The sequence below is a fragment of the Meles meles genome, chromosome 19, assembly GCF_922984935.1.
Source record: "Meles meles chromosome 19, mMelMel3.1 paternal haplotype, whole genome shotgun sequence".
NCBI lineage: Eukaryota > Metazoa > Chordata > Mammalia > Carnivora > Mustelidae > Meles > Meles meles.
In genome coordinates this window covers 56,464,762-56,478,262 of record NC_060084.1, presented here as the reverse complement: position 1 = coordinate 56,478,262, position 13,501 = coordinate 56,464,762, and the positions used below count along the sequence as shown (strand labels likewise).

The following is a 13,501-nucleotide window of genomic DNA, read 5'->3' as shown; positions in this document are numbered from 1 at the left end:
CCTCCGGGGAGCTCTCCCAGCCTTGTCCTTGCCTCCTGCAAAGACAACTCCGCTTCATTGCCTTTAGGTTTTCAGCACAGAGTTCACACAGTTCATGGACCTCTTCAGAATCTTCTGGGTCAATGCAACCTTGTGTGTATGTGTGATTCTGTTCTAAGAGTCTCAAACCCCAAAGCATGTGCAGCACCATCCTCCATTTACCTCTTGGTTTCACCTTGGGAACCTGTCTGGCTGTGTCATGCCTGAAACACCAACACCACTAGCACGACCAGCACCAGTGCAGACAGACCCACTCGGATGAGGTTCTCCAGCGTGTGATCTGGGCGTGGGACTAGGGACAATGGGGCAGAGAGGTCATGCAGGGCAGGACAGGCCACGCCTACCACTTCACCCAGAGGGGAGATCTAGGTCTCCCCTCCCCTTGAACAGGTCATATGCACCCCAGGATGCCTATGTTCTGTTACTCACCACTTGTGGAGTCTGGGGTCTGCAGTGATGAGGTGACAGCGGCAGGAACCCCTGAGAGGAAAGCAGAGAACATGAGTAGTTGGGGCTAGCTCAGCCCAGGGTTCCCCTGAGGATCTGAATTATTAATTCTCCCTTCTCCTGTCCCGAGGAACAAGCTCGTCTTCACAGTGATCCCTCCTGCAGCCACAGGTGAGACGCGAACCCTCTTGTCTCCAACTCCTTTGCATTTAGACTTTGCTTTGGGGTCTTTTTTTTTTAAGATTTTATTTATTTATTTGACAGAGAGAGATCACCCGAGCCGAAGGCAGAGGCTTTAACCCACTGAGCCATCCAGGCGCCCCTGCTTTTTTGACAAAAAAGGACTTAGCCATGCCCCATGCCATGAGCAGACAGTGCACCTGTTTGGAAATCCCTCATGTCCTTCTTGCTCTCTTGTCAGACTGAGCAACAGCCCACCCTGAGCTTGGTTTCCTGGGGAAGAGAGTCCTGAGTTAATGCTCAGAGAGGAATCCTGGATTTAGGGATGGGAGGCGGGTGCCCAGGGATTCCTGAGGGTCAGAAACATGAAGGGGTGGGCACCCCAGGCTACCAGTCTCTCCTCAGCTTCGGCCCAGTCAGTCTCATCCTGCATCTATGTTAAGAACCTTCAGGGCACCTGGGTGGCTTAGTGGATTAGGCCTCTGCCTTTGGCTTGGGTCATGGTCTCAGGGTCCTGGGATCGAGACCCATATTGGGCTCTCTGCTCAGCAGGGAGCCTGCTTCCCCCTCTCTCTCTCTGCCTGCCTCTCTGCCTACTTGTGATCTCTCTCTGTCAAATAAATAAATAAAATCTTAAAACAAAAGAACCTTCAAATGATTTTCTTTTGTTATTTCTTTCATTCATTCATACATTCATTCATTCACTAGAGCCACTAGTTATGGACCATCTGGAAATATAATAGATGTACTTACATACATATGTGTGTATTTATGTACATTATCGACACATATGATATAGGATGTATTTATACATAAAAATGTATGAAATACATACTACACATAAATACATATGATATACATATTATATATTATATAATGTATTTTATATGCTGTGTGTATCTGTATATAAATAAGACATATGTGGTGAGACACTTGTAAGTATACAATACACATCGGTATGTGGTACCAGCATGCCCAAGTGTGTCTTGGTGAAGGTAATAAAGAATAATCAATGTTCTTATTAAGAAGAAAAATGTGGAGGGGCACCTAGGTGGCTCAGTGGGTTAAAGCCTCTGCCTTCGGCTCAGGTCATGATCTCAGGGTCCTGGGATCGAGCCCCACATCGGGCTCTCTGCTGAGCAGGGAGCCTGCTTCCTCCTCTCTCTCTGCCTACTTATGATCTCTATCAAGTACATAAATAAAATCTTAAAAAAGAAGAAGAAGAAAAATGTGGAGTGCCTGGGTGACTCAGTCGGTTAAGCATCTGACTCTTGATCTCAGCTCAGGTCTTGATCTCAGGGTTGTGAGTTCAAGCCCTGAATTGGGCTCCATACCCAATGAAAAAGGAAAAGAGGAGAAGGAGGGGAAAAATGTGTATCAGATAAGGTGGAGCTATAAATAGAAAAGTCTGTAATACATTTAAAACTGATCAAACACTTTTTTAAAAAATTACAAAAGGTGTTAATGGGATATTTGTATGGGGTCACAGTCAAGGTGACATTTGGAAGAGGATTTTAAGTCAACACAGAAGGGTGACAGTGAGGCATAGGAAGAGAGAGTGACAATATTTATCGCACGATGAATGTCCATGTCCTTTGCCTAAGCTATTCTGTTCTAAGAATTTAACCCAGAGAAGGAGTAATTGCTCCTGCATACCCCCGTGCATTGGTATGTGCAAGGACATTCATCATAGGTTACTTTTAAATATCAAAAGCCTGGGAACAAACAAACTGCCAAAGTATAGGGTATTGGATACATTTATCCTGACACATTCAAGCGAGAAACTACCATACAACCATTAAAAAATATGAAAGAGATTTATATTACTGATATCAGATAATTCTTTAGAATGTATCATTTCATTAAAAAAAAAAAACAGAGCTGGTCAGAACTGTGTCTATAAGATGTTGATGTTTGTCCACTCACGGAAAATGTTTATAGGGTCTCCCTGAATGTTGGGGGGGAAAAGGTAGCCGAGTGCGGTGGGGTTGATTTGGGGTTTGAGAAAGTGGTAGCAGAGACTGCAAGGTAACTACCCTTTTTGTACCCCGTTTGTGAACAGTTTCCAGGATGCACCATGTGAATGCACTCCTGGCCTCTGGCTTTTTCAGAGATGCTGCATGCACACGTGAATCCCGGCCCAGTGGGATCCCACGCACCAGTGGGAGGTGTGGGGCCAAGGACGGAAGGACAAGCTGCCTCCAGAGAGGCGCCTGCTGGGAGGACATCCAGACACGAGACAGAGGGGATGGGGAGGAAGACATTCAGAGAGCCCCTCACCTGTGACCACGAGCTCCAGGGGGTTGCTGGGGTGCGACAGCAGGAAAGGGGTGCTGCTGAGTGACCCATAGCACCTGTAAGTCCCGCCGCGGTCCAGAGTCACGGCGCGCAAGGGAAAGTCCGCCTGAAATTCCCCACCTTGGTGCTGAGACCTGCGGTGCAGGGGCGGCCCAGCCTCCCCCTCCTTGGACAGAAGGAACGCATCAAAGAAGCTGGCACTCTGACACTGCAGGGTCACATTCTCTCCTGCGGCCACAGCGGGGCCCGGCTGCGCAGACAGGGTGGGAGGTGTCCCCTGTGGGAGCTGGACTGGGAGGAGAGAGTCCGGCTGTTAGGGGCTGCTCTGCACTCTTGCCCCTCCCCCGAGCTGAGGGGAGCTGTCACTCAGGGGCTCCACCCAAGCGCGGTTCTTTGCTTCTTCTCTGTCCAGTTGTCTTAAACTCGCACTTCCTGTCCTGGCGCCTCTCTGCCTGTGCTACCCGCCCGCGCTTCCAACAAGTGCCTGAGACGCCAGCCCAGGAAAAGTGGGAGTGTGGGCTGGGATATGAGTCCTACCTGCGACCAGGATGTCCAGGGGGTCACTGGGGGCCGACCACTCGGAGGAGAGGGTGTGTCCGCCGTAGCACGTGTACCGGCCCCCGTGGGAGGGTCTCACCGGGCCCAGGGGGAAGTCTGCCCCAGAGAGCTCAGCCTGGGGCTGCCAGCCAAGCCGCTGGGGAGGGTCACCTGCGCCCTCCTTAGACAGAGCGAATCTGTCGTAGCTGACATCAGAGCGACACTGGAGGGTCAGGCTCTGTCCAGGAGCCACCATGGGCTCTGGCAAGACTGACAGAGATGGTTTCCTAGACACACCTGGGAGAAAAGGTGGTTCTGGTTTCCAAGAGGGTCAGGTTTCTCCTGCTCCTCCCACAGGCCTCCCACTGCTGGATCCCAGCGTCCTGAGCTCTCTTGCCCCAACATCATATTCCCCCGTGCCCCACCTGGGATGATGCTCCTCTCACTGGTCTGGAGAACCAAGGAGTTCTAGAGTCATTCCCTGAGTTCCTCACCTGAGATCAGGAGCTCCAAAACGTGGCTGGAGGTAGACCACACATAGGGGGAGCTCAAGAAATAACCATAGCACCTGTATGTCTGCCTGTGACTTGGGCTCACGTGGTCCACGGTGAAGAGCGCTTGGAACCACCCGTCAGCTTGGTGCTGTGAGTCCAAGTGCCTGGGGTGGCCCTCTTCTTCTTCACTGCATAGAACGAACCAGTCAAATTCCTGCCATGAGCCACACTGGAGGGTCACGCTCCCTCCTGAGGTCACGATGGGGCTGGGCAGGGCTGAGAGGCTGGGTTTGTCGAACATTCCTGGAAGAGAACAAGCCCAGTGTGTTAGAAGGGCAGCAGCGGCGGGGGGGCGGGGGTGGTACCTGAGGACATCACGTTAAGTGAAATAGGGTAGGCAGAGAGGGACGAGTACTGCATGATTCCGCGTCTATGAGGAACCTAAAGATAGTCAGATTCGTAGAGGCGGAGAGTAGAATGGTGGTTTCCAGGGGCTGCAAGGAGGGGAAGAGGGGGGAAGAGGGGTACAGAGTTTCAGTTTTGCACGATGGTTCAGTTCTGGAGATCTGATATGCAGCCCTGTGCCTATAACAATACCGGGCTGGGCAGTCAGAAGTTTGTGAAGAAAGTAGATCTCATGTTGTGGGGGTGTGGGGAGGGAGAGGAACACCACCCCCGATGGTCGATGGGACTGTGCTATAGAAAGGGATGTCCCCCCCGGGGCACAGCCACCTCACCTGTGTAGACAGAAACACTGGCTCACCTGTGACGACCAAGTCCAGAGGCTTGCTGGGCACTGACCAGTTTGTTTGTCTGTGATACAAGCAGGTGTAGCGACCAGCAAGGTGGTATGTCATATGTGGGAATGGGAACTTAGCCTTGTTGCTGGGTTCCAGAGGAAACTCCCTTCTCAAGGGCTCTGGGACCCCTTCCCGGTACAGGCAGTACTGGTCAGCATTCTGAGATCCCTGACACCAGATGCTCACAGGCTTCCCCTGGGCCAGCACAGGATCTGGCTCTGCCCAGATGATGGGTGTGGGCAGCGTTTCTGGAAGAGAGTCAGAGTTGCAGTCCGGTATTCTCTAGGCCTCAGTTTCCCCTGGTTCTCAGCCCTGAGGCCCCTTGTACACATTTTTATTGATCAGTTTAAGATTCCTCTCCTCCATCCTCCAGATGCCCTGGCAGGGAGGGGGGTCCTATATTGTGCCCAAGGAAGAGGTGGGACGTGGGACCCTTGGGGATAGGCTCACCTGCCTGCACATGGGTCATCTGGCTCAGACACAGTCCTGGAAGAGAGATCCCAGTGAGAGGCCCCTGACTCTTGAGCAGATCCCCACCTTTTCTAAGCACCCCAAGTTCATGAGATCTCCTGAGTGAACACAGCCTGGCTTTGAAAGGGCTCCCCTCTCCCACACAGGTGTCTATCCCCATCCTTCCGAAAACTCACCAAGGCAGAGAAGGACCATAAAGGTGATGGTCATGGTGCTGCCTCCCACCGGACAAGCCTGCACAGACAGATGCCTGGACAGGATGCAGGTAGCAGGGGGCTTTCCCATCGTCGGGCTCAGAGGAAGGGGCTCCAGAGGACGCCTGCTTCCCTGCAGACAAGTGAGACCTGATCAGTGGTGTGCCCAACCTTCCATCCACCAGGCTTGACCTTCTTCCTGAAGAGGGTGGGGACATTTCCAGTCCTGAGTCGGCCCTGTTGGCTACATACAACCTGGGCGTGCCCGAGGGAATACCACTTCCCTTCTCAAGATTTCCATTTATGGGGATGTCTTTCCGCCAGCCAGTCACCCAGCCAATGTCCATTTGAACCCTCAGATTTTTTTCCAGGCCCTGAACATTCATCTGTGAACAAGAAGATGTAGTCACAGTGAGGGCTCAGATTATCAGAAGACAGCTGTTCAGTAATGGATCTCACAGTTACTTATCTGAAAAAGAGAAGTGCACAGAAATATGAAAATATATAGCAGTAGGGAATTATAAGTTGTATATTAAAAAATAAAAACCTTGTACCCATTCTTATGGGGTATCCTTAAGGATTGATTATGCACTACCATACTCATCATCAGGGAAATGCAAATCAAAACAACAGGGAGATATCACTGTACATCTACTAGGATGACTATTCTCAAAAACACACACACAAAGACAAAAAATACTGAAGAGGATACAGAAAAATTGGAACCTGTGTACACTGTTGATGGGAAGTCAAAATGGTGCCACTGCTGGAAAACAGTACGGAGGCTCTACGAAGTATTAATAATAGGACTGCCATATGATCCCACAATCTCACCCTTGGGTATTGATCCAAAAGACTGAATTAGAATCTCAAAGAAAAATTAGCACTCTATTGTTCATTGCAGCATTATTCACAGTGGCCAAGACACGGAAACAACCTAAGTGCCCATCGGTGGTTAGAAGGATAAAGTACATGTGGTACCCACCTACCATGGGGTAGTATTCCGGAAATATTCTTAAGAAGGGTAATCTTGCATTTGCAACAACATGGGTGGATGCTGAGGACATTGTATTAAGTGAACTAAGCCAGTCACAGAGGGACGGATACTGCATGAATCCACTGACGTGAGGTATCTAAAATGTCAGACACATAGAAGCAGAGAGTAGCATGGTGGCTGCCAAGGCTCAGGGTGAGGGGAGGTGGGGGGATGATGTTCCACGGGTGTAGACCTTCAGTTCTACAAGATGAGGAAGCCCTAGGTACCTGCTGTGCAACATTGTGCCTTCAGGTAACGATACTGGAGTATAGACTTAGGAATTTTTTAAGAGGGTTGATCTCCTGTTAATTGTTCTTACCAATATAAATTTTATTTTATTTTATTTATTTTTTAAAATGTTTTATTTATTTATTTGACAGAGAGTGATTCAGAGAGAAAGGGAACACAAGCAAGGGGAATGGGAGAGGGAGAAGCAGGCTTTCTGACGAGTAGGGAGCCCAATGTGGGGCTTGATCCCAGGACCCTGGGACCATGACCTGAGTCAAAGGCAGATGCTTAATTGACTGAACCACCCAGGTGCCCCAATATGAATTTTAAAAAGACAATGACTATGGTGTCAGACTTCATAGTCAAGATAGCAGACCAGGCTCATGTTCAGAGGCCTCTTCTGCTCCCAATGCAAAGAAGTTCTGGATAAAATGTTTGGTCATAGTCAAAGAGAGAAATGAGAGTTCCCAGGCAGAGCTCAAGTCCTGAGGATGGGACTGCTTCAGGGGGTACTGGCGTCATCAAGGTGAGGTCTTATAGGGAGAGAAAGGGGTCTGTGGTGTGTTCCTGGACTGGGGGCACAGATGTGGGGCTCTCCCCAGACCTGGTGCACAAACCCAGGGCAGACCCAGCCTCTGTCAACCACTGTTTTTCCAGGACAAGAGAATCAAGTTCTCTATGTCTGCCATCCCTCCAGGCATCAAGGCCCATGTGCTCTATGATTCTTGGCCTGAAATTGCATGTCTGATGCCCTGACCTCTGTGTTCCCCAGCCTCGAAGAAACAGAAGGTCCAGACCTATGGGCTCTGCCATGGACACAGCCCAGTAAGCAGCCCTATGGGTTCAGGGGCCATGTGGCTCTCATGGAGAGTGTCCCCCCACTTGCTGCAGGGAAACTGGGGCCTGGGGTCAGGGCTGCTCTCCCCAGAAAGGCACTTCTATTTCTATATGAAAAAAAAACACCCTCGATTCCCGAAGAAGCAGGAGGAAAGGGTGGTGATGCTCTGCTGGAACTCAGCCCTATAGAGATAGTTGTTGGCATTGACCGCCTCCCAGTCAGTGACCTTTGCTTGGGTGACCTTGTCCAGGTGAGAAGGAGATGCCTTCCTGGGAGGGAGCAGGAGGTACTTAGCAGCTGAGCAGGACCTTGGGGAGAGGGTAGGGACTCAGCAGGACATGCTACAAACCATGAGAGGGTGCCATGGAAGTCCACACATGCAAGCATGCCTTTGGTGGATTTCAGTGAAAAAGCATCTGGTCCTCTAGATGACACAATGGGTACAGGGTTTAATTTGGGAACGAAAATACCCTGGAACTAGTTAGAGGTGATGGTTGCACAAGATTGTGAGTGTGCCAGATGCCACTGAGTTGTACACTTTTTAAATGGTGAACAGTCAATTTTACATTTATGAACTTCACACCAATAGGGGAAAAAGCAAAGATGTAATGTTTGTTTGTAAAGCAAGCAGCACAGCCCTGACATTTTGCGTGTGGATTTTTATCGCAATCACACTATACACTTGTATCCAGAAAAGACAACATTATGACCAACCAAGTCCAGCGTGCTTTAATGTTTGCTGTCTCTCACTGTACAGTAGAAAAGAAATTAAGTTCCCCAGATGACAGCGTTCTATGGTCAAGGTCATCCTCGTCTACATGTTGAGCTTCCCTGACTACTGCAAAATTGTCTCTTTTGGGTGTCCTAACACCCCTGGACCTGTGTATAGACACCCTCCCCATTTCATCCATGGGGACCCCACTCCAGGAGGGTGGGCTCTGTGTTGCTGTCCATGGTGCTGATTGGTACTTGGCTGGGCTGTCCATTTCAGCACCATGGCCAGAGTCTGTAGGAGCAACAGAGTTACCATATTCTGATATCTTTGTTGGCAAGTTTGCCTCAGTGAGCCCCCATCCTTGGTCCTATAGAGCCTCCACACAGGAGTCAAATAGACTCCCACCAGGGACAGCTGGGTGGCTCAGTGGGTTAAGCCGCTGCCTTCTGCTCTGGTCATGATCCCAGCGTCCTGGGATCGAGTCCTGCATGGGCCTCCTTGCTCGGCAGGGAGCCTGCTTCTCTCTCTGCCTCTGCCTGCCTCTCTGCCTGCTTGTGCTCACTCTCTCTCTCTCTCTCTGATAAATAAATTTTTAAAAATCTTTTAAAAAGAAAATACTCAGTCGGAGCGTGGAAATAAATTGGAAAAATACAGGGGGATGTCTGTAGTTGACATTAATTCAAACTCCCCTGGCAATCTGTGCATCCTGAATGGAGATAGAATTTGGAAGCCCCACACCCAGCATGCCAGCCACTGGGACAGCCCGAGGTGTCATATAATGTTAGCTCTCCCTCTCTGCCTCAGAACCTCTCTTACCAGACCAAGTTCAGGGTACCAGCTATTGGATATGACCAAAAGATATCAGATTTGGGGACGCATCAAACTGGTTTCAAAACCTAGAGCTGCCTCTTGTTAGCCCTGTGTCCTTGGGAATATCATCTCACTTCTTTGAGGTTCACTTTGATTTTCTCTAAGACTGCAGTGATTATGGTTCCTGCTTCATAGGAATGTTTGGAAGATTGATAGTCAGAGATTATTATACTCTGCTTGCTTTCACAGGAGGCAAAAAGCTTAGCTACGAGGGCAGGATCTGAGGCCAGGTAGCCCAGGATTTGATCATAGCTCTGTCTCATTAACTATGCTGTGATTTAGGGGAAGCCACCCTCATGCCTCTGTGTTGTCATTTATAGAATGAGGATAATGCTAGGACTTACTTCATAGGGTTTTGGTAAGAAACTAAACCGTTTCTATGTGTGATGTGTGGCGTAAAGTGCCTGACGTATAGTTAGCACTCATGCAAGAATGGGAGCTGTTACTACCATTATTACCACCACCACCATCATCATCATCATCATCATCATTACCCTAGTCACTGTATGCCAAGACACAGCCTGAAAAACTGCCTGTGTTCAGGAATGGTAGCTGCTTTTGTAGATTACTGTGAAGATTGCTGGTAGCTGACACAGATGAAGACACTGGAACTAAGAGTTGAAAGTGATCAGCCTGGGACCACAGGGCAAGAGTTGGTGGAAATGGGACATGCAGCCAAGACTGTCTGATGCCAACAAATATGCTTTTGCCACAACCCCACCTGCCCACATGTAGCATCAAGAAGAGAAGGACCTTAGGAATCCCCTCCTCCACCCCAGAGGGAAGACCAGGTCTCACATCACTTTGGCCAGGAGTTTGCAAAGATCACCTTTTGGCCCTTCCCTCCTTCCTCACCTTTGTCACCTGTACCAGAAAAGTTGCTCCTCTCTCTCACAGAACCTGCAGTAGGCTCCCAGAAACTTTTCCTGCTGGGATTGGGGGAAGAGGAGGAAGGAACTGTAAATGGTCTTGGTTGCATGGGGCACGGTGTTGGGTGAGATAGCTCAGCAGAAGGAGGAAGGAGTTGAGACTCATGAGAGGGAACACCAGAGACAGAGCTCAGCTGTCCAGGGAAGCAGGCAGACTGGCTGCAGACCACAGTCTCAGTGCAATTGTTCTCCTGGGGCTCCCTCTGCTGGCATGGCCCTCACTCCCTCTTCTGCATCCTTCCCTCTCTCTCTGTCTCCATCTTTCCAGAGCCTCCTCTCTCCATAAATTTCTCTTCCTCTTTGTGTGTGTCTCTGCCTCTCTATCTCTGTCCCTGTCCCTCTCCTCTCTGGGTCTTTCTCCTCTCCCTCTGAACCTAGATGGGAGTGTTTCAAAGTCCTTTTGGGTACTGGAAATCCTTTCTGATGGCAAAACCTGACTCTGGGTCACCCTGCCCCTCAGCCTTCCCCATCCACATCCCTGAGCTGCTGGAGAAATCCCCAAAGCCTGTGCATTGGTCACTGCACCCTATGACCCCTACTATCCTGGCCTCCATTTCCTCATCTGTTCAGTGGACATAATAATAGCACATAATTTTAAGGTGATGTGAGGACTACGTGAGATCATATTTGAGAAGTACTTAGAACAAGGCTTGGCACACAGCAAGGGCTCAATAGATGTTGTCCGCCAGTTCTGGGGCTCAGATCTGAGCCCGCTTCCCCTTCCTATCTAGCACAGCTGAACTAACACCTTGCCTGCCCACCCCAGCCCCGTTGGTGCCAGGATCCAGGCCTGAGAGGGGAGCATCCCCGGCGCCTGCCCACCCCTCCCTTACCCCCTCATGAGATGACCTAGGCTGCAGCCACCCCTCCACCTTCCACCTGCTCTTTCAAGAAGCAGCACCCCTGCCCTGGGCTAAATCCCCTCCAAGTGCTCTGGACCTGGAACAGCCAGTACCAGCCACTATGGCAATTTCCTTCTAAGTCAATTAAGTAAAATTTAAATTTCAATTCTTCAGTTCTGCTAGCCACATTTCAAGTGCTCAGCCACCGCGTGGGGCTACCATAGTGTACAGCGCAGATAATAAGACATTCTCATCATTCCAGAAAGTCCCAATGGGCAGATCCCTCTCTTCCTGTTCCAGGGGGGTCCCCTCCATCACAGAACATGCCCTCTCCTGTATCTTCCATCACTCCTTCTCTGTCAAGGTCAGCCTGCACACCTTAACAGCTGCAGTAGGTATGTTATCTAACCACGTTTAAAAATTAATTAAAAAAAAAAAAAACAACCTTTGGGCGCCTGGGTGGCTCAGTGGTTAGGCCTCTGCCTTCGGCTCGGGTCGTGATCCCAGGGTCCTGGGATGGAGCCCTGCATAGGGCTTTCTGCTCAGGGGGGATCCTGCTTCTCTCTGTATGCCTCTCTGCCTGCTTATGATCTCTGTCTGTCAAATAAATAAATAAAATCTTTTTTAAAAAAAGCCTTTATGTAGGGGCACCTCACTGGCTCAGTCGGTAGAGCATGTGACTCTTGATCATGGGGTTGTGAGTTTGAGTCCCACATTGGGCGTAGAAATCACCTAAAAAAAAAAAAGTAAAATAAAACCTGTCTGCAGTAACAATCAATGATTCGCAAAAGAAACGGTTAAGTGGGAAAGAAAAAAGCAGTAGCTCCAAATCATCCAGTGGGAGTCCATTTGTGCATTTAAAATGTTTTCTTGGAGCACCATCTCCATCAGCAGGTCTCAGAAAGGGGCAATATCCCCCAACCAGGGACATTTGGAAATACTGTTGGTCGACCATGCTGGGGGTTGGGGGAAGGAGAGCTACTGGCCTCCAGTGGGTGGAGGCCAGGGACGTGGCTGAACATTCCAAATACACAGGACAACCCACCCATGACAAAGAATGATCTGGCCCCAAATGGCAATAGCAAACAGGTGGAAAATGCTGGTCTGTGTGTTTGCAAGGACCCAGCCTATTTGGGAGATGTACACCCCAAACTAATTTCAAGGGATACATGAGATGGAGATTGGATTGGAGGAGATCATCAAAATCTTACAGTCAAGGTTTATTTCTCTCTTTCTCTCTCTTTACAAACAGGGTATACTCATGTATTATCTGTGTAACTAAAAATTACATTAAAAATAAAAAACAACCACAACAAAAAGGTACCAAATGTATCCAAACCAACCAAAGAAACAGAACTCTTTCTCTGACCCTTATCTCTGCTTCCAGATACCCTATCTCTCCTTCCTTCCTATCACTGCCAGACTCCCGGGGTCTCCACCTCCTCTCCGCTGCCTCCCCCACCCACCCCAGTCTGGCTTCCAGTGCCAGTCCCCTGCAGCTCACCCAGACCACAGTTGTCTCTGGGTTGGTTGTTACTAAATCCAGTGAAACTTGTTATCATAGTTGACCTGCTTTTGAAACTGCAGGGAGGGACTGTGCTATCTCCCTGACCTCCTGGAGCCCGTCTCTCTGGCCCTCTATCTCTGGCTGCCACCCAGGACCTGTCCAAATTCCTTTCCTTCTTGCTATACTTTCAATGTCACCCTTCTCAGATGCTTGGTCCCAGGCCTCTTCTCTTCCTGCATTTCCATCCAGGAATCATCTACACAATCAGTGGGGTGTGTTACAAGTGAAAATGTAGCGTCCCTTGTTCAAAATCATTAACAATTTCAAGATGGTCACAGTAAATCATTAAACCAAGTGCAGAGCCTTTTGGAGCATGGGGCCCCAAGGGACTGGGCGGGTCAGTTGCCCACAAGGCAGGCCAGGCTTCCAAATCTCCTGGGTTTAATCCCCAGCCTGTCTCATTGGCCTGCTCCCCCCGATCCCGTGTTGTGAGCCTTAGTGTTGGCCCCACAGTCGCCCAAGACCTGCTCTCTGAAGGTTGTTGGGGTAGACAGAATATACCTCTAAAGATGTCCGCGAATGCCTGAAAGGTATGACTATGTTGATCACATAGCAAAGGAACTTTGCGGATATGATTAAAATATCTTGCAGACCTTAAAATAGATTCTCCTGGTGTGGTGGTGAATCTTACTTGGCCCAGCTACAGGGCCCCTTTTATTGACTCAAACACCAACCCAAGTGTTGCTGGTGGGAGCATTTCGTACATGTGGTTGATACCTACAATCACTTGACTCTAACGAAAGGAGATTACCCTCGAGAGCATGGGTGGGCCTCATCCAATCAGTTAAGTAAAACAAAGGTGTTTCTGGGGAAGAAGAAATCCTGCTTCAAGACTGCAGCGTCGGCTCCCGCCCAACAGAGTTTCCACTCTGCCCTACGTATTTGTGGCTAGCCAGCCCTACAAGCACAGAATCCAATTCTTGTAATAAATTATATATATTACATATAATATATATATATGACTAGGGATATGTATTACCTGCTAATCAGTAAAAATTACTATTTTTATATATCTT

General features: G+C 49.3%; 1 protein-coding gene across 1 annotated transcript; it reads right to left on the bottom strand.

The window, feature by feature from the left end:
- Nucleotides 1-236: 236 nt before the first annotated feature.
- Nucleotides 237-5,574, bottom strand: LOC123931268 (leukocyte immunoglobulin-like receptor subfamily A member 6). The gene is made up of 8 exons (XM_045988195.1): nucleotides 5,443-5,574; nucleotides 5,246-5,281; nucleotides 4,759-5,043; nucleotides 3,996-4,298; nucleotides 3,502-3,798; nucleotides 2,947-3,255; nucleotides 469-519; nucleotides 237-331 (listed from the first exon to the last, which is right to left on the bottom strand). The coding sequence occupies exons 1-8, from the start codon at nucleotides 5,549-5,551 to the stop codon at nucleotides 237-239; spliced, it is 1,485 nt and encodes a 494-aa protein (XP_045844151.1). The 5' UTR covers nucleotides 5,552-5,574.
- Nucleotides 5,575-13,501: the final 7,927 nt, after the last annotated feature.